This window comes from Haliaeetus albicilla, chromosome 4, assembly GCF_947461875.1.
Source record: "Haliaeetus albicilla chromosome 4, bHalAlb1.1, whole genome shotgun sequence".
In the NCBI taxonomy this organism is placed as follows: Eukaryota; Metazoa; Chordata; class Aves; order Accipitriformes; family Accipitridae; genus Haliaeetus; species Haliaeetus albicilla.
Window position 1 is genome coordinate 48,795,574 of NC_091486.1, and position 25,951 is coordinate 48,821,524.

A 25,951-nucleotide genomic window follows, 5' to 3' on the forward strand; every position below is an offset into this window, starting at 1 on the left:
TGTCATCACTCTGGTAAGAACATCAGCTTTCTTGGTGTCAGGGTCACAGCCACAGCTCGAGAGAGACAGCGTGGGGTGCATCACTGACCCGGCCGGGGTTCCGTGGGCTTCCCCAGCCGCTTGTGCCGGTGCTGCACCCCGAAAATGGGAAATGGGGAGGTGGCAGTCAGGGGCTTTGAGTGGTAATGCCGCTGGCCCCGTTCCAGGCACTGCTGTGGCTGTCACAGGGACTGCTCTGTGGGCAGTCCCAGGGCCCCACGCGTGGGTGCTTGTGGAGGAGGAGGGCTGTGGGTCTCGCCCGTTTTAAGCCCTCGAGGGACGTCCCTCGGTGCCCCCCACCTCGGGGCCCCCCCGTCTTCTCACCCAGGGGCCTCTTCCGCCACGCCGCCAGGGGGCGCCAGAGGGCAGCCCTGGTGCCCTCTCCCCGTGCGCATGCGTCCCCGCCGGTTCCCCCCCCCCCAGCCCACCCCGCCGTCGCCGGCCGCGTTCTCGCGAGAGCGTCAGAGCGTCGTGCGGCTGCGGGGCAACATGGCGGCAGCTGTCGGTGGGGGGAGCGGCAGCGCGGTGGCGGAGAGCCCCGCGGGGCAGGAGGGACCCCGCGGGGCGGCGGGGCGACCGGCGGAGACGGAGGGGGGTAGCGCGGCGGCGGCGCTGCCTGGCTTCGACGACGCCGATGCCTTCGTCAAGGTGCGCGGGGGCGGGGGCGGGAGCGGGGCGGGTGCCGTGCACTACCGCTCCCGGCGTGCCGTGCGCGGCTCGGGGCATGCCGGGAGCTGTAGTTCTTTTGTTCGGGGGCTGCCTGAGGACCCCCGCTTAAGTAGGTGCCACCCGTGAGGAGCCCCACCCCCACCGCCCGTGGGCGCTCCCCGCCGTGGGCGGCAGGGAGGGTGCGGGCCGCTCCCAGGGGTGCCGGGGACCAGAGCGGCCTGTTGGGGCCTGTCACCGCCCTGGGCTCGGGCCTCTGGTCCTCGGCACGGCTCCGTAAGCGCACCGGCCCGGGGTGGGCTGTGCCGCCTTCCCGACGCGAATCCTTGAAATGTAGAGGAATCGGGACCCTGGGGAGGGACGTTGCTGGACGTGTGGCGATGGGCATTGTCCCTTGGATTACAGATCTTAACCTCGGCTGTCTGGTGTTTCGTCTGTGCACGCTCCTGCTTCCAAGAGGGGGAATGCCTCCCGGTTCTCAAGCAGGAAGCATTGCAGTTTTGTGGGGTTTTTTTTGTCAAAATAATAAAGTCATTATCTGTGTTCCTGATGATTTAATGAGCTTTCTTTCAGACCTTAAACACTAGACTGAGTTTTAAGTCTTTTTCTTGTTACCAGTCTTTCATCATTTCAAAGGTCTCTAAATGGGCAACGTGAACTAAATGACTGTAAACTTACTCGTGTTGAAAAGTCCTACAATACTATATATTAGAACCACACGGTTCAAACAAGTTAGGCAAAATGCATTTCTACCAAATAATATCCTGGGTAAATGGTGGAACAAAATACTGAAGAAATGCTAATAGCATGGTATTCTTGCACAGTATGCTCTTGGCACAGTGGTAGCTGCGACAAAGGCATCTAATGGGCTTCCTCAGCCTGGCGATGAGTACGACTTCTACCGAAGCTTCCCTGGCTTCCGGGCGTACTGTGAAACACAGGGTGACCGTCTCCTTCACTGGTAAGAAGGCTTTTGTGTCTTTGGGCCATTGCTAGTCACTTCCAATCCAAAACAGAAGGTAGCAGCCTTCTTTGGAGACTCCAAACTTGCCATAGATAAGAAAATGGTTTATTTCACAAACTTAGCTTTAGCTAGTTTTCTCACACTTGACAGTTTAAGTAACAAGTTTAAAGAGGCCTTTCATAATGATTTGGATGAAGAGCTGTGCAGAGAGCACAGGCTAATATAAAACGCATTAGGCTATGTATTTTAAAAGTCACATGGTTCATAAATTAATTCTAATGCTTAATGCTGTATAGGTGTTTCTTTACTATTTACTGCTCATGCGATGTTATCTATAGGTACAGCATTTGATTTCTTTTTAAGCTTTGAAGATGTAGAAAGTTGAAGAGAACTGCTTTCAAATTGCTAATAGCTGTACTGTTCTCTTGCAAGCATGAGCAAGGTGATGCAGTATCATGGCTGCCGTAGCCACATGAAAGATCGCAGCAAAGTGACAGAGCTGGAAGATAAATTTGATATGCTGGTTGACTCCAATGACATCATTCTTGAAAGAGTGGTAAGCCAATTATTTCTGGATGTTCTTATAAACTGTTCAATTGTCACAAGTTCTTTTTTCAGTGCATGAATTTCAGTGGTAGCACTTTCACAGTTACTTTTAGTGTTTCCTTAATCTGGTGGTTTTCCTTTTTATTTTAAAAAGATTTCCATGTGCTAGGCCAGTGGTTATAGCAGCTAAGGCAGATGGGTTATGGCCTAAAGAGAAGGAAGGTGTAATATATGGCTTGTGAGGAAACTAAATACAGTTTGGCACAAGAACCTCACAGCTTGAGAACAGATCTGTAAGTTCATAGAGCTGCTTCTCTGAGGAAACTCTTCCTACCCTTGATGTTCAACATGCTCCTCCCACATTTGTCTGTCCTATGTTGCACAGAATTTGGGGGAAGGGGCTGTGGAGGTATCTACCTGTGTGAGTTACTTTATTCAGTCTTGACTAGAGTGGATGAGTGTGGTAATTTAACAGGTGTTTGGTTTTCACCTTGCTTTTCTGGAATTCAGGGTATTTTATTGGATGAAGCAGCAGGAGTGAACAAAAACCAGCAGCCAGTCCTCCCTGCTGGGTTACAGCCGCCACAGACAATCATTTCCAGCTGGAACCGCAAGGTGAGGCCTCTGTGCTGAGTTTGCTCTGTTATCTTAGCTTTTTTCCCCAGCATTGGCACTACTGATTTTCCAGTGCAGTTGAGTAGTTAAATGTTCTGTCACAGTTTTTTTACACATCCTAATTCACTCCCTCTTTTTTCCTTTTCCTCTTTATCCAAACTTGATTCTGGATTCTGTGTGCTTTCAGGGGCCATTTCAGTTTCATGTACACAACAGGCTTTCTTTTTTACCTGTGGCATACCTTTTTTTAAATAGGCAGGAGAATACCACAAAAGAACTCAATCTGAAACCTTCCGACTACTTCATGCCAAGAATATCTCTCGACCACAGCTTAAGTTTCGGGAAAAGATTGACAATTCCAACACTCCCTTCGTACCTAAACTTTTTATCAAGCCAAATGCTTTGAAACCTTTGCCTGAAGGTAAGGGGTTTATTTTTTGTTGGGTAACCTATTGAGAGTATTTGACACAAATCTGTCCTCACAGTCTAGGGGAGAATTCATTGATTGTAAAAACAAGTAACAGTAGATATTGACTATTTAGGTGTAGTAAGCTCTGTTGTTTGCATATGCGTAATGTAAAGGTAGGTCAGCATACAGCATCTTCTTGTTTGTATACAGTAAATAATCCATTCCAAACATATTCTGTGGCTTCTCTTTACCACCATTGAACATACATGATGAGAGTCACTCTGGCAACAGAAGTGGTCTTGACTAGTCTAGCTGGCTTTACTGATACTTCTTTCTAATTAGGGAGGAGCACCAGGTGTATGGTTAGACCTACCTTTGGTTTGGGTGCTTTATCAAAGCCGCCAGCATAACATCCTGTCTCAGCAACATGTCATTCTGCTGCTGGTGATTGATCCTTAGTCTGCACTGATGTGGTTGTACTTTTAGTAACTGGGAATGATTGAAAGATTTTTCTGAAGATTTTTCAATTTCTTTCCAAGTTCTTGAGCAGAACCACCTCGGTCTTGCTTAACAGCAGCCTGGTAAAACCTAGCAACTGAATTGTCCCTAGAGGTGCAGACAGAAGCCTTGCTGACAGCAAAAGCTGCAGGTCTAAATTGTTAAGATGTTTGAAACTTTATTATTTTAATAGACCTTGTGGTGGGTGGAGGGGAGAGTTTAGTAGGCTGAGAACATGTTACATGTGGGACCCAGTCCAGTTGTTCCATATTGGTTGTTCAGCCCTCACAAAAAGTGGACGGGAACGAAAGGAGCGCCCTGAAGACTTGGATGTGCCAGCTGCTTTGGCAGACTTCATACACCAGCAGAGGACGCAGCAAACTGAGCAAGACATGTAAGAAATTAAACTGACATCAAGGTGCTTGGAGTACCATTGGTGAACATGCACTTGTGTGGTCCATTGTGCTGATGCTATTCATGTGTAACAGCTCTGCATGTGTTTGCGTCTGCACACTATGTTGTGTGTGATTTGCTTTAGACATTTGCAGTTATTTTAAAGCTATGCTTAATAAGAGACAAAATTTCTACTCAATAGGGAAGCTGCCATAGCTCTCAAAGTCTCTGTGCTCTGGCTCCATGAAGATGACTGAAATTTATTCTGTGCCTCTCTTCCTAATTTCCACAGGTTTGCTCACCCTTACCAGTATGAACTGGAGCATTTTTCTCCACCAGATGGAGTTCTCAAGAAACCAGAACCCCAGGTTGGTGCCCACGTTAATTTAAACTTACTGCAGATGCGGTATATTTGACAAATTTCAGAATTGAGGGTGGAGGTCAGGGGCGGGAATTGACAGAGAACATACCATGCCTAATAATTTGCTCTGTCAGATGTACAGGCCCATCAAGGAAACACCCTGTCATTTTATCACCACACTGGATGAGCTGGTAGAACTAAATGAAAAGCTTATGAACTGTAAAGAATTTGCCCTGGACTTAGAGGTAATCAAATTGCCTTTTCTGTTTAAAAGTTACATGTGTATTTTTAGTACCTAGGAGACCATTATATTCTTCTAGTCTGTTTTGTAGTCTCTCTTTCTCCTGCTTTTTGTGCTGTCTGACATGAAAAGACAGTTCATGACCCTGACCTGTCAGATATTGTCTAGAAGATTGAATTAAACTGGGTCAGTATTATAAGTTTTCCAATGGTAGTACTGGCTGCACACTTCATACTGAATTTGATCTTTCAATTCATCCCATGTTTTTTTAAGTCATGTTCATAACTGCAAAGAGAAAGCTTGCTCATCCAATTATCTTTTTCTTTAAGAAGTCCTCTGTTACTTTTTCTTCCTTCATTTGGCGTGCTGTTTGTTTTATAGTATTACTTATGTAATGGATCATAGCTTACATCTCTCTTCCATGTTTTTCAGCACCATTCCTACAGGAGCTTCCTGGGCTTGACATGTCTGATGCAGATTTCCACCCGAACAGAAGACTTCATTATTGATACACTGGAATTGCGCAGTGAGATGAACATTCTCAATGAGACCTTCACAGACCCTGCAATTGTGAAGGTCATCTGCCAAATTCACTAATTCACGACAAAATTCCTGCCCCCGCCCTTAGTTTAAGCTTTATTATAGTTAAAAACACACTGTGTACTCTGTCTTGGTCACTTGGCTCTGCTTTCATTGTAATTTGTTCATGTGCCTGTTTCCTTTATGTAAGTGGGGAGTTAACTTGCCAATTGTACGCATTTAGTAGTTCTGCACTTAACAGTGAAGGACAGAGAGAAGAGAAATCCGGTCCTAGACACATGAATATGAAACCACAGCACTGGCAGCCTGGAGTAGAAATGTTCTTCATATCATTCTCAATTTGTTTTGCTTTTCAAGGTCCTTCACGGTGGTGATTCAGATGTGGAATGGCTGCAAAAAGACTTTGGTCTGTACTTGGTGAACATGTTTGATACTCACCAAGCTGCTCGTCTCCTCAATCTTGGCAGGCATTCTTTGGACCACTTGCTAAAGCTGTATTGCAATGTAGATGCTGACAAGCAGTACCAGCTGGCTGACTGGAGGATACGGTAAAAACTGACCCCTTAAACGGGCTGCAGCTGCAAGGTAGCACTTATCCTTGTTTGTATTGTTAGAGCAGGAGCATGTTTCTAGTTGCAAGCCCCATAGTCATAGGTTAGTCTCAAAGTGAACAAGCACAGCATTTACCTGGCTGTGCTTTAAGTTCTTTTACGAGTGTTGCATTTTCCAGTGTTTCTTTAGAAAATGAGTTCTTTTGGGTAAATCAGGGAAGATTAAGTAATGAAAAGCTCCTGGAAGCTCACTTCTTAGGAGCAGCGCTTAACCACTGTGGTATTATGGAGAAAGTCAGTATTTGCTCCTCTAGAGCCCCCACAAAAACATTCAGTCACCTGCACTAGGTAGAGCAGTATGCTGCTGGAGCAGTGAGCTTTGCTCTGCAGATGGACCCTGCACACCACAAAGTTCCCAGGCCTACTTTGTGTAGACTCTGCAGAGGGAGAAGTGTTATGACATAGACTATATAGCAAGCAGTTCTGCCATCTGACTTAGCTACATGGCAGTCCTGCTCTCCGGCATGTGGACAAGATGCCATCTGAATTGGAGAGCGCACAGCATGTTACTGGTGTTGCCCAGCAAATCCTTCAGTAAGGAAACAGAAGAATTTCCATATTAGTTCTTGGCATGTTTTACGTGCGGTTTGCCCTAATATGCCTTTCAAGAAGAAAGTGACAGTGTGGCAGGGCAACTGAAATATATTGGTGTAATTTTGGCTCTTTTCCAGCCCTTTGCCAGAAGAAATGGTTCAGTATGCCCGTGATGACACTCACTACTTGCTCTACATCTATGATAAAGTGAGGGAGGCACTGTGGGAGAGGGGGAACGAGCAGCCCACTCAGCTGCAGGTTGTGTGGCAACGCAGCAAGGACATCTGCCTGAAGGTAAAGCTTCACCTGGTTGAATTACCTGGATCAGAGTATGGGCTTAGTAGGACAGAAAGTCCTTTGCCTGTTCTCCGTCTGTTGCATAGACACAGGTTTTTTTCCTCTTTGTGTGTCTGAAAACAGCTGTATAAACTCTGACTCATTTGTGTGCAGTCACTTGTTTCGCTAGCTAAAATCTTTGGATTCAGATGCCTTCTTGCTGTTTTTTGAATGCTAGCACTCTTTGGCCTCCCAATGCTTTCAGGTGTGTCTTTTCCAAGAGAGATGTTACATTTCCAGTTCTACTGGATGTTCCTAGAAGTTCAAAGCCTAGCTGGAGCTGCATTCTGAGATAATTATATTACGCCTGTGGAAAATACTGTCTATGAAAGTAGGCCTTGTCTAATGTAGTAAAGCTTGAAGATACTGTATGTCTAAAGCTGCTCCTGGAGTTGGTGAGGGTGGTTTTCCCCTAAAAGTGGATGAGATGTATGTTTTTCAGGGATAGGCTCCTACCAATAGTTTAGGGTAAAAACTCCAAGACACATTGTACCCGAGTTTATTCAGTTCCCTTAAGTCCTTGTGAGATTCTGTGTGTCTCAGTGAAGCAAGGCAAACTAGAGAGCACAAATCTGATACCGATCATGAGTTTCTTTTTTTCCTGCCCAGAAATACATCAAGCCCCTCTTTTCAGATGAATCCTACCTTGAGCTCTACAGGAGGCAGAAAAAACATCTCAACACACAGCAGCTAGCAGCATTTAGGTTGCTGTTTGCATGGAGAGACAAGATGGCACGTCAAGAGGATGAGAGTACAGGGTAGGAAGTCTTTTGTTACAGACACTGGCTTAATACTTCAGAGAGTCTCTTGGATTGTGCCCCTCCCACTCCCAAGGTGGAACCACTTTGTACCTGTAGAAATTAGTGTACTACCTCAGGCTGCTTTTTACACCTAAGTCCTGTTATGTTATTAGTAAATTCTTACAAGTATCTAGATCAGCACTACTTAATTTCTTTTTAACTGATTTCATGTTTTCAGACCTTGTAATTGGGGCAGACTTCTGCACTTCTAAGGTATTTTTAAGAGTTTTTAGCATTCTGTTACATTCACGCCACCTCTTTGTGTTGTAGATACGTGCTACCGAATCATATGCTATTGAAGATAGCAGAGGAGCTGCCCAAGTAAGTTTTGTTCACCCTTGAGGAGTCTCATTTGATTTTAATATCCAGCAAGTCGTTTCCTAGTGTGTAATTACTTCTGCAGTTGGTCCCTTCTTTCCAGCTGTCAATACTGCTTTTCTCTATAGTTGTTCAGTTTGGAAGAGAAGTAAATAGCAATACTTCTTCAGAAGGGTCCAAACTTCTTCTGGGATACATCTCTCTCTGATTTTGTTCCACTAATAAAACACATTCCTTTGCATTGCTATATGTCACACGCCCCCACCCCGAGATTCCTACAGTATTACGGAGCAAGAGAGAGATGAGTTCCCCCATAGCATTTATTTGGGGGGAGGGGTTCAGTTCCTAAAGGGCTGGGGGGAGACAAGTGGCAGATCTTTTAGAACACCCAATTTATACAACATTTTCCTCAAACACTTGGCACTCATCATCTAACATCCATACTTGAGAATAATAAAAATGCATCTTTAAATGCAAGTCCACTGCTGGGCTAAGCTTCCATAGATGAATACTGAACAAGGAACGAAATGAAGATGGGGACAGACAGACCAACCACAGAAAAGATAAGTGAGAGGAGAGCTGAGTTAATGGTTTCTCCTTATCTGCACAAACCTGGTACAGAAGGATTTTTCATCACAGAGAATAAACTCTGACAGATTAATCTGACTTGTCTTATTCTGTCACAGTCAGGACCATGGTTATATCTCGTTGCATGTCCTTTGAATGCAAATGCCTAACATATCGGCCATAAATACAGCACACTGCATTTTTCTCATCTCTCTTTAGAGAACCCCAGGGCATCATTGCTTGCTGTAATCCAGTCCCACCACTAGTTCGCCAGCAGATTAATGAATTGCATCTTCTCATTCAGCAGGCCCGGGAGATGCCTCTTCTCAAGGTAGGAGTAGCTTGTACCACACAAGAGACTCATCACTTGCTTTCCATAAGCCAGGGACTGGAGCTAAATGGTGACCCGTGATGATGTGTATGCTGAAGTTTGCTTTTTGAACACTGAATATAGTATTCTGTACTAGAGCAGAAAGATATATTGCAACTTCTTGCCTGTCTGTTGTCCGCTTTGTACTGGTTTACACACAGTGTAGTTTCCTGGAGAACTAGAGCAGTAAAAGAACAGGCACTACTTGAACAGGGTGCAGTTGTCCGTCTTATATCGCCCATCATGTTTGCCTGCATGAGGAAGGAAGAACTGGACCTTGTGGAATTTGTTGGCCATGTAAATGGATTCATAAATCTTCTACAGCTATGGAGAAGCAAAAAAAAAAAAAACAACCCGAGGTGTAAGAGGTTCATTAGTTAAAATATATCATCAGCATGTTGATATTAATACAGTCTTCCTCCTCCAGTGAAACAAAACCATGTGAGCATGATGTCCTTTCTGTATGAGGTGTTTAAATGTATCCATATGCCAACAGTGCAGAAGAAGAATTAATGTAATTTTATTAACCTGCTAGCTTGTAATGAATGTGTTGAAAACATTGATAAAGAGGCCAGCCTAGAAGAAATAGGGCAGGTGCATTTAAGTGACTTGCCTTTCTCTCCCATTCTAGTCGGAGGTCGCTTTGGCAGTCAAGAGGAGAGTGCCTCAATCCAACCCTGAGGTACCCTTTACATAATATTTGTTACCTAATGTCTTAAGCTTTAAACTCAGAAACAAATGTAGCAAAGTTCTAGCTTCTCATCCATTTTACAGGTCTCTCTGCTTTAGCTTAACGTTACTTTTCTGTGCTAGACCCATAACGTTACCAGCTGTAAATTGGTATTTTACAAACCACCATAATAGCAGCACTTAAGGCTTCATCAGCAAACACTCCAGCTGCTGGACAGTTTCATGTGTGTTAGTCTATATTGACTGATATGTAAGAAGAGAAGTTTCAGATGCATTTGCTCTGATGCATTTACTCTGACTTGTTTACTCTCCTTGTGCATAGGAAGTAAAGCATCTCCATTAGCCAGTGGGTGTTTGCGCAGATAGCCTTTTGATGCCAGATGCAATGTGCTCTGGCAGGTGAGCTATATTAAGAATATTCAGTCTCTGAATTTCACCCTTTTATTTGAATTTTCATTAATGTGTCTCTACAATGTGTGAAAACATATACAGATTCAGAGAGTAGTGTATTAATGGTGTTTATAATTTGAATCTCTCTGCAGAGGCTGGAGAATACCTTCTTTGGACCCCATGATAGTTCCCGGATTCCTATGGTTGATTTTCAGAACAGCTCTGCCTTGGGTAATTTGGACTTAACCTAAAAACTGTGCTACTAATGACATGATGCGGCTTTGACATGGGGAAAATAGCAGCCCTGAAGAAGCTTTCAGTGAAATCTCATTACACAAAAGAGCAGTAAAATACACAAGTATCTAATCAAAATTTTGTCGTCTTCTCATGTAGAGCCTGCACCAATTTTGGAACATGGTTGTCTCTTTTCAGACAGTGAGAGGACAATGAACATTCAGAGTGTTCAGCCAAAGTCAACATGTCTTGTTGCTACTGCCACTGTCAGCATATTCAGTGTAAGCAACATGTTTGTGATACTGTCATTATTTAAGTATTAGTAAACATACTTGATAATTTGATAAAATGGTGTGAAAAGTGTTGCAAGAAATAGTAAGGTGGGACATGCATGGAAATAACACTGGCTTCCTGTCAACCATATGGCCTACATACGCTATGACAACTAGATTAGGAGGCCAGCAAGTTAATTGCATCTCTCTGGAGGGTTATTGCCATTAGTGGAGTTTCAGATAGAGTGAGAAATAACATGCATGAAATGGCAGTAACCAAAACCAAAAATTACTAATGTTCTTTTCCTTTTTTTTTTTTTTTTTTTTTTTAAGGAATGTGATGAAGATGAAGGAAATGAGAAGACTTTAACCACTGCACAGCAGAAAGCTCAGCGTATAATGGAGTCCTTTGAAAATCCATTTAGAATGGTAAAAGCTCCCAATACATATTTGTAGTGGGACTCATGATCTACCTAGTGCAGAGGATGCTCTCAGCTGTTTTTCCAGGCATATGCAAAAGAGCTTGGTATAGCATCAGCTGCTGCTCTCTTACGGGAATCGAGAGATTGTCCTTGCAAAGCGCACACGTGTGGACTTGTTTTCAAAACACATTGAAATACTTCTTAGATATCTGTCTTTCTACATAGTAAACAGACTTCACTGTTCTTTTAATCAGGTTTGAGGTTTTTTAAATTTGCATCACATTTTCATCTCTACTTTATGGCTAGAGTTAGTGAGCTGATTTTACTCTTCTAATAAATCAGAAGAACAATAGAATAATTTGTTACAGATTTGGAGTGGCAAATTACTAGGAAATAATATCAAAACAACTTTTTCTGGTGAGTGGTTGGGGGTTGGTTTTTCAGGGGGTTTTTTGGTTGGTTTTTCTTTCACGTTTCTCTTGGCCATAGTTGTGGTAATTTTTCTTTTTCCAGAAGGTGTTCTATTTGTAGAATGCTTCTTAAATATGAACTTTGTGATTTGGAACATTTTAAGCAGCATTTTAGCAATGCGCTAAATGTCGTTTGCTGTGTTTAAAGCAAAATGTTTTTTTCCTCTCCACAGTACCTACCTTCAGAACAGAATCCAGCTTACATCTCACAATCTGCAAAGTTTGACCCGTCATCAAAAATTTATGAAGTAAGACTCATGCTAAAATTTCCTGCCAAGTAGTACAAAAAAACCAAATAAGTAGATTATTTTCCCTTGGGAACCTTAGCACTACAGAATTTTTTTTTCTCTCCTTGGATTCTCCTTAGAAAAAGAATATAAGTTTTGAGAAACTTGACATGTTTCTGAATCTGGAGTTCATTGTTTCTGTAGCATTCATATCCTTCGAAGAACCAGGGATTGGAGACATTCCACTGTATATTCCCTGACTGTCAAAGCTACAAACTACTACTGAAGTCTGTATCTGCCTTTGTTCTCATGGCTTGTTTGTAGCTCAGAACCTTTAAAGCACATGGTTTTACTTTACCTGGTGCAGCAGATCTTAATCTCTTTTACAATCCAATTTGATCTTTTGTACTCTTAATGAAGACCAGCGTGTGGTAGCAAGTTTATAAACTCCCTTTTGCCATAAAACTTCAAAGAAGGTGATCCCAGGTAATTTTTTTTCATTGCAGATCAGCAATCGATGGAAGTTGATGAGTCAGACACAAGTACAGAAGGAGTCCAAGGATGAAACGAAAAAGAAAGCAGCCCAGCAGTCAGGTACAGCCATTCTTCCCTTCCTCAGTGTGTTGGCTAGCATGCTTTTCCCAATGCACATAGGTTGTTTCTCAGTTACAAGAAAACCTTAGATGATGGATTCCCTGATAGATGAGATTGTTTGATTAAGATTGTACTCTGTTTAATTTGAGACTTGCTACAAGCTGGTTTGCCTGCTTTTTCAGAGCTCCTGGGTAACTTACCCCTGCTTTTTACAGTAATGCTTGTTTGTTTCCATAGCTGCTCGTGACCAGGCGCAGAAGGTGTATAAAGAGGCAACAGAAAATATTGTGTCTGTTCGTCAGCAAGCTATGGTATGTCATTGAATTCCCTACTTCCAGCCTTTGCCCCTCTTGACCTTTATAACATAGGTCAGAATGAAACCCTGAGCCCTATAACTCTGAAATACCTGAATGATAGTCTTTTGATAGAGGTCTTTCTGTGGTTCTGCCCTGTGTGTAGCAACAGGCGCCTAGCAACTGTGCTGTGCAAATCTTCGCATCCCTCCCTATCTTCAGTAGGGAATGTTTTCCGCTGCTGCACCTCTCTGCTCCTCACTTGCCTAGGTTCCCCAAAATCTGCCTGTGGGGCCACAGCAGATCTCAGCCTGTAGTGTCCTGTGAAATGAAAAGTTGGCTTTTTATCTGAAAAGTCCCTGCTGTGAGGAAAAAAAAAAGGGAGTTTAGGCCCAAGGAAGAACACAGTGCTTTTTCTCCACACTATTATTGCCACAGGCAATAGCTGTCACTGGAGCCTGGGTCCACTGGGCAGTTCATTTGCATGCTGGTGTTCATGTCTACACAGAGATGTTTCACTCTCCTCTCCTGAACTTGTCCTTGTTTCTATTCTGTGGGTTGCTTTCACAGCAGGAACAAGCTAATAAGAAGAGGGAGAGAGTCATGAGTGAAACAGGAACAGAGTTGCCAAAACAAGAGAAGAAACGGCCAAAAGCCTCCCAGCAACCAGAGGAGCTGGAAGCACCGAAGCAGTTTACCCCCTTTGATTACAGCAAGTCCAACTTCAAAGTATTTGCGGGTAAGATCAGGATCTCTTGTTACGGTGCTGCAGGCTGTGGAAAGTGTTGCCAGCTGAGCCCTGAGAAGGCTGTGTGTGAATGTAGATGCCAAGGCAGTACAAACTGTTACAATGCACTTACCTTACAGTGGGGAAGTACTAAAAGAAATTAACTTGGGGAATGTACAGTTTAGCATCCCTTTTCCGAAACAAAATCCTGAAACCATTGGCCATGGGGATTGTGGATTTGGATTTTGCTTCTTTTCTCCGTAGAGAAAGTCATCTGTTTAATTGGACCCGAGGAACTAGGAGGCAAAGTAGATTTTACTCCTTTGTAACAACTATCTATTCAAAAGTATCTCCTGCCCTTAAGAGACTGTTCTGGTTTTTAGCATGTGGGAGACTGCAGTGAAACCTCCTTATCATCAGAGGAACACTGTGGAATGTACTGTTCTTCATGGAAAATTTTAGTGACAGCTTCTCTCCTCTCTCCCTTAGGAAGCAGCAAATCGAAGCAGTCGCCACAATTTGATCCTGCCAAGCAAGCTTACGCAGGCAAGGTACAGGCATGTCATGAAGGAAGGAACAGAAACATTGGTGATAGCATGTACCCAGCTGGGGAGTCGCTGGGGAAGGCAGATGACTTTTTTCAGGATCTGCAGAATGTTCCCTAACAGCAGTCGGTACTGAGGTGCAGTTTCCAATCACAAGCTCATACTTGGTACTATAGCCTCTTTCCATTCAGGAAGAGCTTCCTTGGGGCACCTCGGCCTCTCTTGTTTCCCACCTCTTTATACATTGTTCACAGCTACGCCTCCATACATCACAGGCGCAACACTTAGACCACAGCACACCACCACAAATTCCCAATACCAGAAACAAGGCACTCTCAAAAATCTCAAAGTCAGTCTAGTTATTCCAGGCCATGTCAGGTCTGCTTGTTGCCCACATTCTCCACCAAGTACAATCATTAGGAAAACAGTCTCAGCTCAGAGCATTTTTACTTAATTTATTGCTAACCGAGATTGAGAGATTGAAGAAAAGAAAGAAAACATAAACAATCAGTCACATACTTAGGGAAACCTGTGACCAGCACAGGGCAGTTCCTGTGTCGTCGCCCCCCACCTCAGGTCACCCCTGCAAATCTGGGTTACCTAAAACCCACCACGTGTACCCTGCATAGTGCTCATGGAGCGTTTGGATGCTGATGTGTGACGTCAGTGGGCATTCAGGCATGAAGTAATAGGTTGCCCATCCATGAACTCATGGGGCACTTGAGTGTTAATTTTAGGTTCTGAAGCTCATTTCTCTTGTTTCCTGTGCATGCTGCTTTCCTGCGTATTTAACTGGAGGGCAAATGGTACCAGGGATCATCTTAGATATTCATTAAAAATCATATTTTAGAAGCTAACAAGTTTATGCCTGATAGTGTAGGAAACAGTTTCCTGTGCAATCCCTTTGCTATGTCAGTTGAAACTTGTTTCAGGAGGAAAAAAAAGAAACCGGTCAGTGAATTTGGGACAACCTGTACAGATCTTTCTGTCTAGATGGGTAAGATTTGTCATCAGTGGGGTATTGTGCCTCACATGTCAAGGTTAGACCAGCTCAGATGGATTCAGCGCAAGTGCATGTAAAGAAGTCGAAAACATAAAGCTCACGGTGTAAATGAGCAGTGTTCCTTTAAGTTGGAGGGACCTGACAGCACACGAATCTCATGGAATATACTGTTTGGCAGGTACCTCACTGTGGTGATGGTGGTGTGGTTTTTTTTTTTTCCCCTGCAGAAATTTGCTGGAGCTAACAAACTTCAACAATCTGGAAACCGAAGCATGTCCTACCTGTCGGGGAAAGCTGATAGGTGTGTTGTCAGCCTGCTCTCTCATCGCAGTGGTGGAGTGTTTTCACGCCTGTGCCCTGGAGCTATGGGCAAAGCATAGCTATTGTCCTCTATAGCTGTGGGAGCTTAAGCACATGTTTAATGGGAAGAGGTTGCGTCACAGCTTGACGTCAGTTTAAAGGGGGGGGAAAAAAAACCTTAGTCAGTATTAATGCAATCAAAGACAATTCTGGGTGGAAGGCTTGAAATGCTGAGGTAAAAGTTTGTGTTAATAGATGTGGGAGTCACTTTCTTTGGCCACAAAGATAGGTGGAGGTGGGGAGAACATTTGCCTAGCTTGGGAGGAAGATAAATAACAGTACTGGCAAATATGAACATTCTTGTTCTGAATAGATACTTAACATATAGCTTACGAGGCTTGATCCTTGTGTATTATTTAGTCATAAAAGAGCAACACTATGTGAGGGCAGCACTGGAGGTCGAAAGGTTCTGTTTGCATCATGACCCTTTCTCAATAGAATCATTGTAACCTATTGTAGGTTTTCAATCTTGAGTTAATTTAGAGCAAGAGTTAAAGTCTTTCTGTAACTGTCTTTTGCAGGGGTTCCAGGCACCACTGGCCAAAGAGATAGTCCTTGTTACAGGACCTGTGGGAGTTGCTGCTGAACAAAACAATAGTCAGAAGTATTGTCGCCATGGGAAGGCAAATACCGGTCATTGGCCATTTTTTGTACAGAAATGTTTTTAAAACCATTAAAATCCTTTTTTTCCAAAAGGAAAAACATCTTAATTTATGTCACTTTTATTATATTCGCATTGGGTTTTTTCTAATTATACTCACAATGTTGCTTTGTTTGTAATTTTGACAATTTGTCCTGTGTCCTCAAACACAGTTAGGCTAAACTTCTCACTTCTTGGAGTTGCTTGAAGTCCAGAACCAGCATGTCAGTGAAGTACAAGAGGAATCTCTTGGCATGTCTAAAGCCAGCACAAAAATAATAGGTTCAGTAGATGTGACTGAAACCCCAGCAGTCCAGAGGAGGAAATAAGGCTGGACTGTCTTTTCTGTTAGATCTTGCTTACAAATTGAACTGCAGAGCTCATCTCTTACAAGACAAGGTAATGTGAAAAATTATGTCTTTACCTGGCAGCGCTTGTGTATCTTTAAGCAAAGATTTTATTTTAGGGGGAAAAAAAAGAGGGTACTTTTTGGATCAGAGACCAGTGGTTTCACCGTAAGTTACAGAGTGAAAGCAATAGCATTAGGTAGAAGGTAAAAACACAGTGCAGCATTGGGTTGGGGAAAGCCAGTGAGGTTCTGTGCTGCAACTGAATCTCAGTACAGCTATACTAACATGTCAAAGTTTTAAATACCTGCAGTGAGTTATCCTGAAGTCTCTGTAGAAAGGGTATCAGCCCATAATGTGATGGATGGATGGCAGAGCTTATTCTAAATGCTGACAGCTGAAGGCTGGTAATGCTGCTGTGAAAGAGGTAAGCAACATTACAGTTTAATAGTTGGGAGTACTGAAGGGTAGGGCTGAGGTGACTTTGCTTAAAGCCACATTAAATCAGTGGCAGAGCTGCTTCCTGGATTACTGGTCACTGTGCTGACCAGTAGATCTTGCTCCCTTTCCCAGAGGCCTTGTCTTTACTCTGTGATTTCCTTTTCTGACTAAGGATTTTCCATTCCACGCTCACCTGTTTTGGCAGTGACAGAATTTACTTCTCTGACTGTTAGGCTAGGTGCAAGGACTGAGTGGGTAGTGGTAAAAACTTCCCTCTCCGTTCCTAACCTGAGGGCTTTATTATACAAAGACTGTGAGGAGGTTTGGGATTTTGTTTGTTTGTTTGTTTTCAATCTTTTCCCATATTTCTGGCACGTAGGGAGTGGAAGGAACAGAGGAGGGTTTTTCCTCCTTAGGTATCATAGTGTGAACAGTGCCAACTGAGCGGCATTGTAATGGTGGAACAGAGTCCCTTTCTGCTCATAAAATCTGCTTGCATGGCTGATTATTGGAGAATGTTTTTGAAAAGAGGCAGTTAAGTAGCAATTGTCTCTAAGTGCATTTGCAGGGGCTGCCAATTCCCCTTCTTGTCAGCTTTGCCACTTGTGGTATTTCTGTAAGGAGTAGGTCTCACCAAAAGCCCCACTGGCTGCAGAGATATTAAAATTTCCGTAGTTTCTTTAAATCCTCTATGTGGAATTCCATGCAAGGTGACATTTCAAGGATGATCTGAATTTTAAACTTTTTCTGTTTGCCCGTTACGAGTTGCGGTTTAACTGCCCTAGGTTTTAAAAATGTCTTCAGTGGAAGTGACTAGCAAATCCATGCTTGGTTTATTCACCTGGATACACCTATAAATCAGACGAAGTTGTAGCACTAGAATCCCATAATCTAAGACTATTTTGCAACCGTGGAGCAGTTTGTTCGAGATCTTCGCATAACCCGGCTGGAGAGCTGCTCTTGGTGAGTTCCTCCCAGGGTCTGCCCCCCGCACCACGCACCGCGTTTTGTAACGCTTCCCGGTGCACGCCGGGGCACACGAACGCTAGAAGGGAATCTGCTTTTACAACGTCTAACCCTTAAAACCTCCAAATTATACTTTCTTTTTTTTTTTTTTTGCCCCCCTCCCCGAGCGTTGTTAGTCACTCGCGCTTGTGCGGCCAGCGGAGCTTTGCCTTTGTAGCGCGGAGGGGCCGCGGGGAAGCCGGCCGCCCCCTGCCCGGGCCGGGCGCGTAGTCACGGCAGCCCTCGCGTGGGGAGGGGGCGGGGGGACGGACGGACGGACGGACGCGCCCTTCCACCGCCGGGGGGGGGTGGGCTCCGCTCCGGGCGCGCCACCCCACGTGGCCTCGGGGCGCCGGCCGTTCTACCCTGCTGGCACCGGCGTCACCGCCGCCTTGGGCCAATGGGGGCGCGGCGGCGAGCGGCCCGCCAATGAGGGAGTGGCGGCGCGCGCGCTGGCGGCCGGGGGCGGGGCGGCGCGTGGGCCCCTCTGCTCGGCTCCCGCGCCGGCGGGGTCAGGCGGCGGCGGCGGCGGTGGCGGCGGCCGGGCCGGGCCGGGCCGGACCGGGATGGAGCGAGGCGCGGCGGCGCTGATCCGTGAGGGCTGGTTCCGCGAAACGTGCCGGCTGTGGCCGGGGCAGGCCATGTCGCTGCAGGTGGAGGAGCTTCTGCACCACCAGCGCTCCCGCTACCAGGAGATACTCGTCTTCCGCAGGTGCGGCGCGGACGGGAGGGCGGCCCCGGGCGGTGGCGGCGGCGGCGGGGCGGGCGGACGGGCGGGCTCGGCGCCCAGCGCCATGCGGTGGGGCCTGGCGGCGCTGGGAGGGGGCGGAGGAGCGCGGCCCCGGGCCCGGGGCGCGGGCCGGCTCCAACCCCGCTTCCCCGCTCTGCCCAGCACCACCTACGGCAACGTCCTGGTCCTGGACGGGGTGATCCAGTGCACGGAGCGGGACGAGTTCTCCTACCAGGAAATGATCGCCAACCTGCCCCTCTGCAGCCACCCCGACCCCCGCAAGGTGAGTCGTCCCCGGCCCCCTCCGCGGGGTCTCCCCAAGCCGGGGCCCGGGGGCCCGCAGACCGGCCCCCCCCCCCCGTCCTCCCAACCGGCCCCATCAGGGCTGCCGCGGCGAGAGCCCGGCGTGGGCCGTCGTTTCTGGTGCACCTATGCTCGGCTCTTGACAGAGCGTCGCGGTCAGCCCTCGTGGACCTCCGGAGCACATCTCCATGCGCCGGGGCAGGACGAGCCCGGCGGGCTGCTGGGTTTCGAGCCCTCCTCCTTAGGCCGTGCCGTGAAAGTTCCTTCGTGAGCCGACCCCGCTGATGGCCGTTTTTTCTGCCCTCTCCTCTCCCAGGTGCTGATCATCGGTGGCGGCGACGGGGGAGTGCTGCGAGAGGTGGTGAAGCACCCAACCGTGGAGTCCGTGGTGCAGTGCGAAATCGATGAGGTGCGTTGGGCTCCCAGCTGCCTGGACGTGCCCCGGGGCTTCGGTCGGACGGGTGGGCTGCCCGGCAAAAAGCAGCCCTACTTCACAGCATCCACGGGAGCTGCTGCTTCACCTGCTGTCCCTTGTCAGTAGCGAGTGCGTTTGCTGCCGGTTCTGCTGGCGTGACACTGACAGCGCCACCTTTTTGCCTTACGAGTCATCTACGTGGCAGCTGGCTGCCTCTTTCATGTGATTTCTTTCACACACGTACAGCAGAGGCCCTTCCAGGCCAGCGTGGGCCAAACGTGGGATCTGGAGGAGGAGAGCTCTGGCTTTGTGAAGGTGCTGCTTTTCCCTCTTCGCCGATGCAGAGCAGAGTGCCGCTCCTGCCAGAGGAGGATGGTGGCTTTGTTAAGCAGGCTCCTGCGACTGAAAGCAGGAAATAAGCAGGGGATATTTGTTTCCGTGATAGATGGGCTGGTCTTCCTCCTCCTATTGGTCAGATTGTTTTGATATTTTACTTTCTTAGAAAGTTTTGTTGTCTCCTCAAAGCGAGGCTGTATTAGGAATGGGAAACGCTGCCGTACAAGACTGTGTATGCTGTCTGCCAAGCTAAGTAGGCATATGTGCCTGGTTTTGAACAAGCACTGCCTGACACCAGCATATTTTTTTGTCTCTGCCAGCTGTGAGAAGCTGGTAGTGTTCAGTACAATTGCTGGGCCTAGAGCAGTGGCTGTCTAACCATTTTAAAGAGAAAACTGCGTCTTATGTGGGGATTGATGTAATGACTATAGAGCAGAGGTAGAAATATTTCTCATCTTGCATCCAGAAACCTGCTGGCGTGGTTTTATTTAGGAAAAAAAAAAAGTCCTTAGCTGAGATCACCTCTGCAAGTGATGTCTACAGGGAAAAGGAGCATAGAGCAGTCAGATCTGTAATTGTATTCTCTTAGTTCCTCGGGGAGCTTTTGAAGCTCTAAGTTCTTCTTGTTGAGTTTGGCAAGGACAGACCAACAGTGTCACTGAACCCTGAGGCCATAGGAAAGGGTTGAGTGTAGCTTGTTGGCTAAAGATGCTGACAGCTCTTGAGGATCTAGCTAGTGTGTTGGATTTGTGCTGAAGGCATGGAAGGAAATGACTCATTGTGCTTTCTTTCAGCTGCAGCTGCACAGTAGCCTGAGAAGTAGCTCCTCGTAGCCCCCGCTGACCAACTTGTGCTCTGTGTGTTGCAGGATGTGATCCAGGTATCTAAGAAATACCTCCCAGGGATGGCAGTGGGATATTCCAGTGCTAAGCTGACCTTGCATGTGGGAGATGGTTTCGAGTTCATGAAACAAAATCAAGAAGCCTTTGATGTGATTATCACGGACTCGTCTGACCCCATGGGTAAGAATTCTGGCCATAAAAGGGTACTGCTTTCCACACTTCTCCTTTTCTCTTCTGCCTACCTCTTGGAAGTAACACTAGCCTGCCCAGGCTCCTTTCAGGTGAAAAGACTGTCACTGACTTGGTTGTTTTGGTAGAGAAAGGAAAGGATGAAGACAGGAAATTGTATTAGCAAGGCTTCAAGCCAGCTGTCATGTTTTTCTCCTCAAAATTCAACTCCAGCAGCTATTGCTTCTGACAGAGAATTGATCCTTGAGTCCAGTAGTCCCACGGGGGATACAGCACCACACTGGCAAAGACAGCTTTGCACATGTGCCCGCTAATGAAGCAGCGGCTCACGTGCTGTCAGTGTAGCTACCTAGCCTAAAGACAGCTGTGGTGAGGTTGGTGTATTTCTGAAGGGGAAAACTGAGGTAGAGAGGGACCAAATGTACTTATGGCACCTTGGTTTAGGGACCTAACGACAAGTGCCTGAGCCACCTTTGCTCTTGCTAGAGTCAACGTAAAGAGATGTGTCTCTAAAAGGCAGTGTGGAGCAGGAGTTCCGTTTAAAAAATGCTCACTGAAGCGAGAGGCAGCTGCTAGGACTTTCTTTGTTACAAAGGTCCTGGGCTTGCTCGTTGAGCAAAGCTAAAATCCTGATGGTTTTGCTGTGCCAGGTGCATGCTGGGGTTCACCCAGGGTCAAAACTTTTTGCTTCCAGAATATCTCGCAACACTTGTGATCACTGAAAAGCCATTTGAAATGTCACTTTTCCAGTGCAGTCCCTGTGCAGCTTGGGCATTTGGAAAACTCTCAGAAGCCTACCATCTTAGTCTCTCTATAGACATATCTCTTTACTCACTTTTCTCCCAGGTCCTGCAGAAAGCTTATTCAAAGAATCTTACTACCAGCTGATGAAGACAGCCCTGCGAGAAGATGGGATTCTTTGCTGCCAAGGTGAGGATGCTATCTCTGGGCAGAGACTGATGCCAGGTCATTGCATGCAAAGTGTGAGGCACAAAGGGGACTCTCTTCCTGGGGAGACATGATGCAGGGAGTGAAATCCATTTCAGCTCCCAGGTACAGGAGTGCTTTTGATCTGTATACATCAACTCGTTAGCTGATGGACTGCGCTTAGTAAAACTGGCATAAGGGTCTTATCTTGCCTTTGAAACCGCATGAGCTGTGCGGAATGGAGCAGGTTTGGACTTGGAACCACTGTTAACCTGGCACAGGCCTGTGCAGAGAAGAGGGGCAGCTCTCACCTTGCATCCTGTCTTCCTTTCTCCCTGTAGGTGAGTGCCAGTGGCTGCACCTGGATCTCATTAAGGAGATGCGTCAGTTCTGCAAGTCTCTGTTCCCTGTTGTGGAATACGCCTATTGCACCATCCCTACATATCCCAGCGGGCAGATTGGCTTCATGCTCTGCAGCAAGAACCCAGTGAGTTTCGGGCACCTGAAGTGCCCTTTTCCACACCCTGAAAGCACCCACAGAGTCTGCCTCAGGCTGTCCCTTACAGAGCTTGAGCTGTGGCACTGAGCTCTCCCAGCTGTGGGGCCTCTAGACTCATGCTGGGCCTTGGCTCCACCAGCCCAGGGCTCCAGAGCTGCAATGCAGCTTGCTCAGTGCTGAATGAAGTGCAGAATTGACCAGTAATGTAACCACTTGCCTTAGAAAAGGACACGATTTTCTCTCTAGTATAACAAATTTGGAAGGGAGAAAGCCACCACCAATTTCCAGAGCCTGTTAAGGCTTTGGCTTATTGATGCTGGCTGTTATGAAGTGAGCACCTGCTTAATAAGAGTTGGCTTGCCGCTGGTAATCTGCTCATACAGAAGCCACCAAGTGAGAGTCAGTGTTAGGATGTGGGCTGGTAACTCTGTGTCAGACCACTGAGGTCTGCTCTCTTCCCCATCTGCTGCATTACAGCAAGCCTGTAATGCAACTGTCATGTTGGTTTAGGGAGCCAGCGGCACTTCTGCTGCTGTATTTGATTTATCTGGGGCACTGGCAGCATGCACTGTGCCTCAGTTAACGCAGACGTGGATTCTGCTCTGAAGAGCAAAAGCCTTGCTTCTTACATGCTCAGGCACAATCTGACAGCTTCATCTGGCACATGGCTCACACACAGTCTGACCTCATACACTGACATCTGTGAATAAGGGCTAGTCACACAAGCTACAGAGTGTAAACTCCAGCCCTTGGGGCTGGAGCTGTGCAGAACCTTTGACCTCATACTGGAACAGAAAGTCATCTGTTTTCCTGCGAATCCTCTCGGTTCTTTGCCATGAATCAGGATGCCTGTCACACAGCCTTTTGCTTGTTACCCAAACGCTACAGAGCTATCTGGCTTCTTTTTTGCAGAACACAAATTTCCGGGAGCCTGTACAGCAGCTCTCACAGCAACAAGTAGAGGAGAGGAGTCTGAAATACTACAACTCTGACATTCATCGGGCAGCTTTCATTCTGCCAGAGTTTGCACGGAAGGTAAGCAAGGCTGTGCTGCTATTCCTCCATCAAGGATGAGTTATGACTTTTCTTCTGCAGGAGTGGGAGTATACGGGACTGAGGATTTCCTGCAGCCCTAAAGGCTTCTGTGGGCAAGTTGGAGCAGGACAGCATTTTGTATGACATAGCAGAGTATGAGTCAGTCTGAGAAGACTGGAGTTCAGTTTGGAACTGTTCTTTGTGTTGATGTCCCATACCTTGATGGCAGATCACTCTCTAATTCACCTACCAAAACTAAGTCCAAGAGCCTGCAGAACTGGTGTTTCCCATTGGAAAGCTCCAAAAGTCTTGGATAAAATGTGGCTGTGGCTTGTAGCGCAAACCAGAGGGTAAAGAAAGGATGCTCTAGCATAGTTTAGTCTGCCTTCTTGAAGGATAGTCTGTATTTCTGCATCATTCCATCATCTCCTAACTTGGTTGCAACTGCATGTTCCAGAGTGTCCTAGGAATGAAGGCAAATGCCCTGGTTGTGTTTCAGAGCCATATTTCTGTTAAAGACTGGTAGAGCTGCAGCAGGTCCATCCTGACACTTTTTTGTCTTTGCCTGTCTCCAGGCCCTGAGCGATGTGTGAGACTGAGAAGCTGCTTCCTTCCTTCAAGTTGGACCCTGAGATCGTCAGTGATGTGGCTGGGACCTTCCCAGCAGACTGCAGATTTGCTCTCCACTGTGTGGGATTGTTTAACCCTTTGCCAGCCAACATTCCCTTTGATGATGTGTTAAAGATGATGGGGCATAAGCCAGATAAGACTATTGAAAAGGTCCAGTGACTTATTGCGTGAGGTCAAAACTGTTCTTTCCAGTGCTGGAAACGTAAGATGTCTTTTTCCTTTCTCTCCTCCCTGCACCCATTCTAAATTCTCCCCTCCCTGTGCCCCCCCTCCTACCTCCACCCCCTACAACTGACATGATGTATTTATAACTGACATGTATTTCTGTCTGGTGATCTTCTGAAACCTGGGAAGAGTCCAGAAGGGTCACTGACTCAGCCTTAAGCACAGAGAGCGAGAGCTTTGTGCGCAAAGTTAGCTTGCTCTCTCCTCATAGGAGCTCCCTGCTGCTGAGACGTTTTGACTGGTAATGGGTCTGAGCCTTCATGTCCCACTGCCCTTCTGCGACACCTGCACTGTTCTGCAGCACAGTTGGAGAAGTCACAGTGCAAACTGTTGCCATTCACAATAGGTCTCCCTCCAACCCTGATGGAGTAGCAGTATTAAACACCAGCCAGGCAGGCTGGCAGCAGTCTTGTGGCTTTTTTTTTTTTTTTTTTTTAAATTGGTTGGACACAGAAGTGCTGAGGTACTGACAGGCTGACTCCTGTTCTTACCTCTGCCGTCAGAGTGGTTCCAAAGAATGTTTATCAATATGGTGATAGGCGCTTTATATATATAAATATAAATATATATATATATATATATAAAAAACAAACCTTACATCCATTGCCTGCTGTTAAGTACTGATGCTGGGGAGTCAGTTGTGCTGACAAATCTCTCATCTCAATCATGCTGAGATGCCTCAGGCCTGGGTATTTGCTAGTCCTTAGGAGGCATCATTATTTCTAATGCTGCCCCCAGAATCCCGAGATGCATAAGTTGTTTTTCGCTGTACTCTGTTGTGAGATGGATCTGCCTCCACTTTACTTTTGTTTTAAAGACTCCGTACCACCGCTGTGCAGTGGGTATCTTCCCAGCACAACCACTGTACAGTTGTCACTCCCTTGCAATCAATTAAACACTTGGCTCTGGTTAAGGTGACATCACTGTGGGTTGGTGTCCTTCTTTGGAGAGAGTGTGGGGGTGGAAACGAGATCCTGAAAGTTTGCTGTGCTTGTCAGAAGACATCCAGGGGCACTCTGTAGTTGGTCTGACTTCCTCTCTCCCTTGTCTCTAGGGATGACAAGTTACCATCAAAAATGAGCTCTGAAGAGTGATCCCATTGCATGTTTTGTATTGTAACCTGACTGCATAATAGCTCCAGCTTCTGTCACCCTCTATGCTGCAGAAGTCAGTACCTTCTATCCAAGCTATTCCCTAGTCCAAATGCTGCCTCTGGTACAGCCTTCCAAGCTGTTTTGTAGCTGCCTATCTCCCTGCTAGTGTCATGTAATTCCTGTCAATCACTGACCCCACTCAGTTGCACCATCCTTTCCTCTGCAAAAATTGTGGTTGCTTAGTGGTTCTGAGGGCCTGAACCAAGTACTGAACTCAAGCTGAACAGGCTGGGAACAGTCGCTAGGTGGCATCAGGAGAAGACAAAAAAGCTCTTTCTGCAGGAGGTTTTTTTAGCTTGATAAGAGAAAACTAGAAGGAGCAGACTTTTGCAAAGGTTGGGGTTGATCTTTACTATAATTGTGACCCTACAAACAGCATAGGCGGTGCAGCCACTGCATGCCTCCAGCAAGGGACTTCTGTGGTGTCGGTACCAACCCTCCTACTTTTCTCCCCTTTCTGATGACTTACCACTTCTTTCCCAATGCCCCCTTCTACTACCAGTATCAGTACAGCTTCTTTGTGGTCATAAGGGTTTGCAAAGCATTGCTAAGCTGCTGAGCTGACTCTGGATCTCTGTATTCTTGTGTTGAGATTACATCCATTTTGTCTCTTAATTGTCTGGGTAGCTGTCTCCTTTCTGCCACAGCTACTGATTAGTTAGGGCTGTTGAGGCATTTTCATTGCTCAACTCTTGTATTTTTACTAGAAAGAGCAGACCAGTAATGGAGGCTGGTTCTAGCTACCGTTGTTTAAATTGCTGTGGGGCCTGAACCCCATTCAGTCCTTAATCCTTGACAGAAAACTACCTCTAGCACTCTCTCTCCCCTGGAATAGGAATCAAGATCAGGACTGTAGTCCAGGAAGGTCTTAGAGCAGCTGCCAACTAGTAACAAGCTCAAGCCTTCCACCCACCCTTGGTGAGTACAACAATGCCCAGGAGGGAAAGACCTTCTTCAAACCTGTTACTAGCCTCCACGCAGCTAATTACTCCTTCTGTTTCTCTGAACTTTCTCCAAATTTGTAAGTTCAGTGAGTGGCCAGTGATGAGAGCAGGAAGACAAGGCTGTTTGCCATCTAAGTCACACATACTCTGTCCATAGGGTCCTATATATAGTTTCCGAGTCACTCCAGATCACTGTTCTTTACAGGCAGTTTCAAATACTTCAGTGCCTTGCAGTAGGTGAAGATGGAGATCAG

At 46.3% G+C, this 25,951-nt stretch overlaps 2 protein-coding genes across 3 annotated transcripts; both read left to right on the top strand.

The window, feature by feature from the left end:
* The first annotated feature begins 498 nt into the window (after window positions 1-498).
* Window positions 499-15,745, top strand: EXOSC10 (exosome component 10). Of its 2 annotated transcripts, none has more exons than XM_069782475.1 (25): window positions 499-687; window positions 1,530-1,666; window positions 2,102-2,225; window positions 2,726-2,830; window positions 3,086-3,251; window positions 4,020-4,131; window positions 4,423-4,498; window positions 4,626-4,736; window positions 5,165-5,308; window positions 5,630-5,820; window positions 6,555-6,711; window positions 7,363-7,511; window positions 7,824-7,874; window positions 8,658-8,769; window positions 9,440-9,490; window positions 10,041-10,119; window positions 10,321-10,403; window positions 10,728-10,823; window positions 11,460-11,534; window positions 12,020-12,107; window positions 12,345-12,418; window positions 12,971-13,139; window positions 13,617-13,678; window positions 14,903-14,976; window positions 15,557-15,745. In XM_069782475.1, exons 1-25 carry the CDS (start codon window positions 529-531, stop codon window positions 15,585-15,587), a joined length of 2,676 nt encoding a protein of 891 aa, XP_069638576.1. In that variant the 5' UTR covers window positions 499-528; the 3' UTR covers window positions 15,588-15,745. The 2 variants fall into 2 exon arrangements, with proteins under 2 accessions (XP_069638576.1, XP_069638575.1); XM_069782474.1 differs by having other exon boundaries at window positions 500-687; window positions 10,282-10,403.
* A 2,205-nt stretch (window positions 15,746-17,950) lies between these two features.
* On the top strand, window positions 17,951-24,517 carry SRM (spermidine synthase). Its single transcript, XM_069782476.1, has 8 exons — window positions 17,951-18,180; window positions 18,361-18,481; window positions 18,818-18,910; window positions 20,121-20,274; window positions 21,130-21,213; window positions 21,552-21,697; window positions 22,622-22,744; window positions 23,320-24,517. Exons 1-8 carry the CDS (start codon window positions 18,035-18,037, stop codon window positions 23,335-23,337), a joined length of 885 nt encoding a protein of 294 aa, XP_069638577.1. The 5' UTR covers window positions 17,951-18,034; the 3' UTR covers window positions 23,338-24,517.
* Window positions 24,518-25,951: the final 1,434 nt, after the last annotated feature.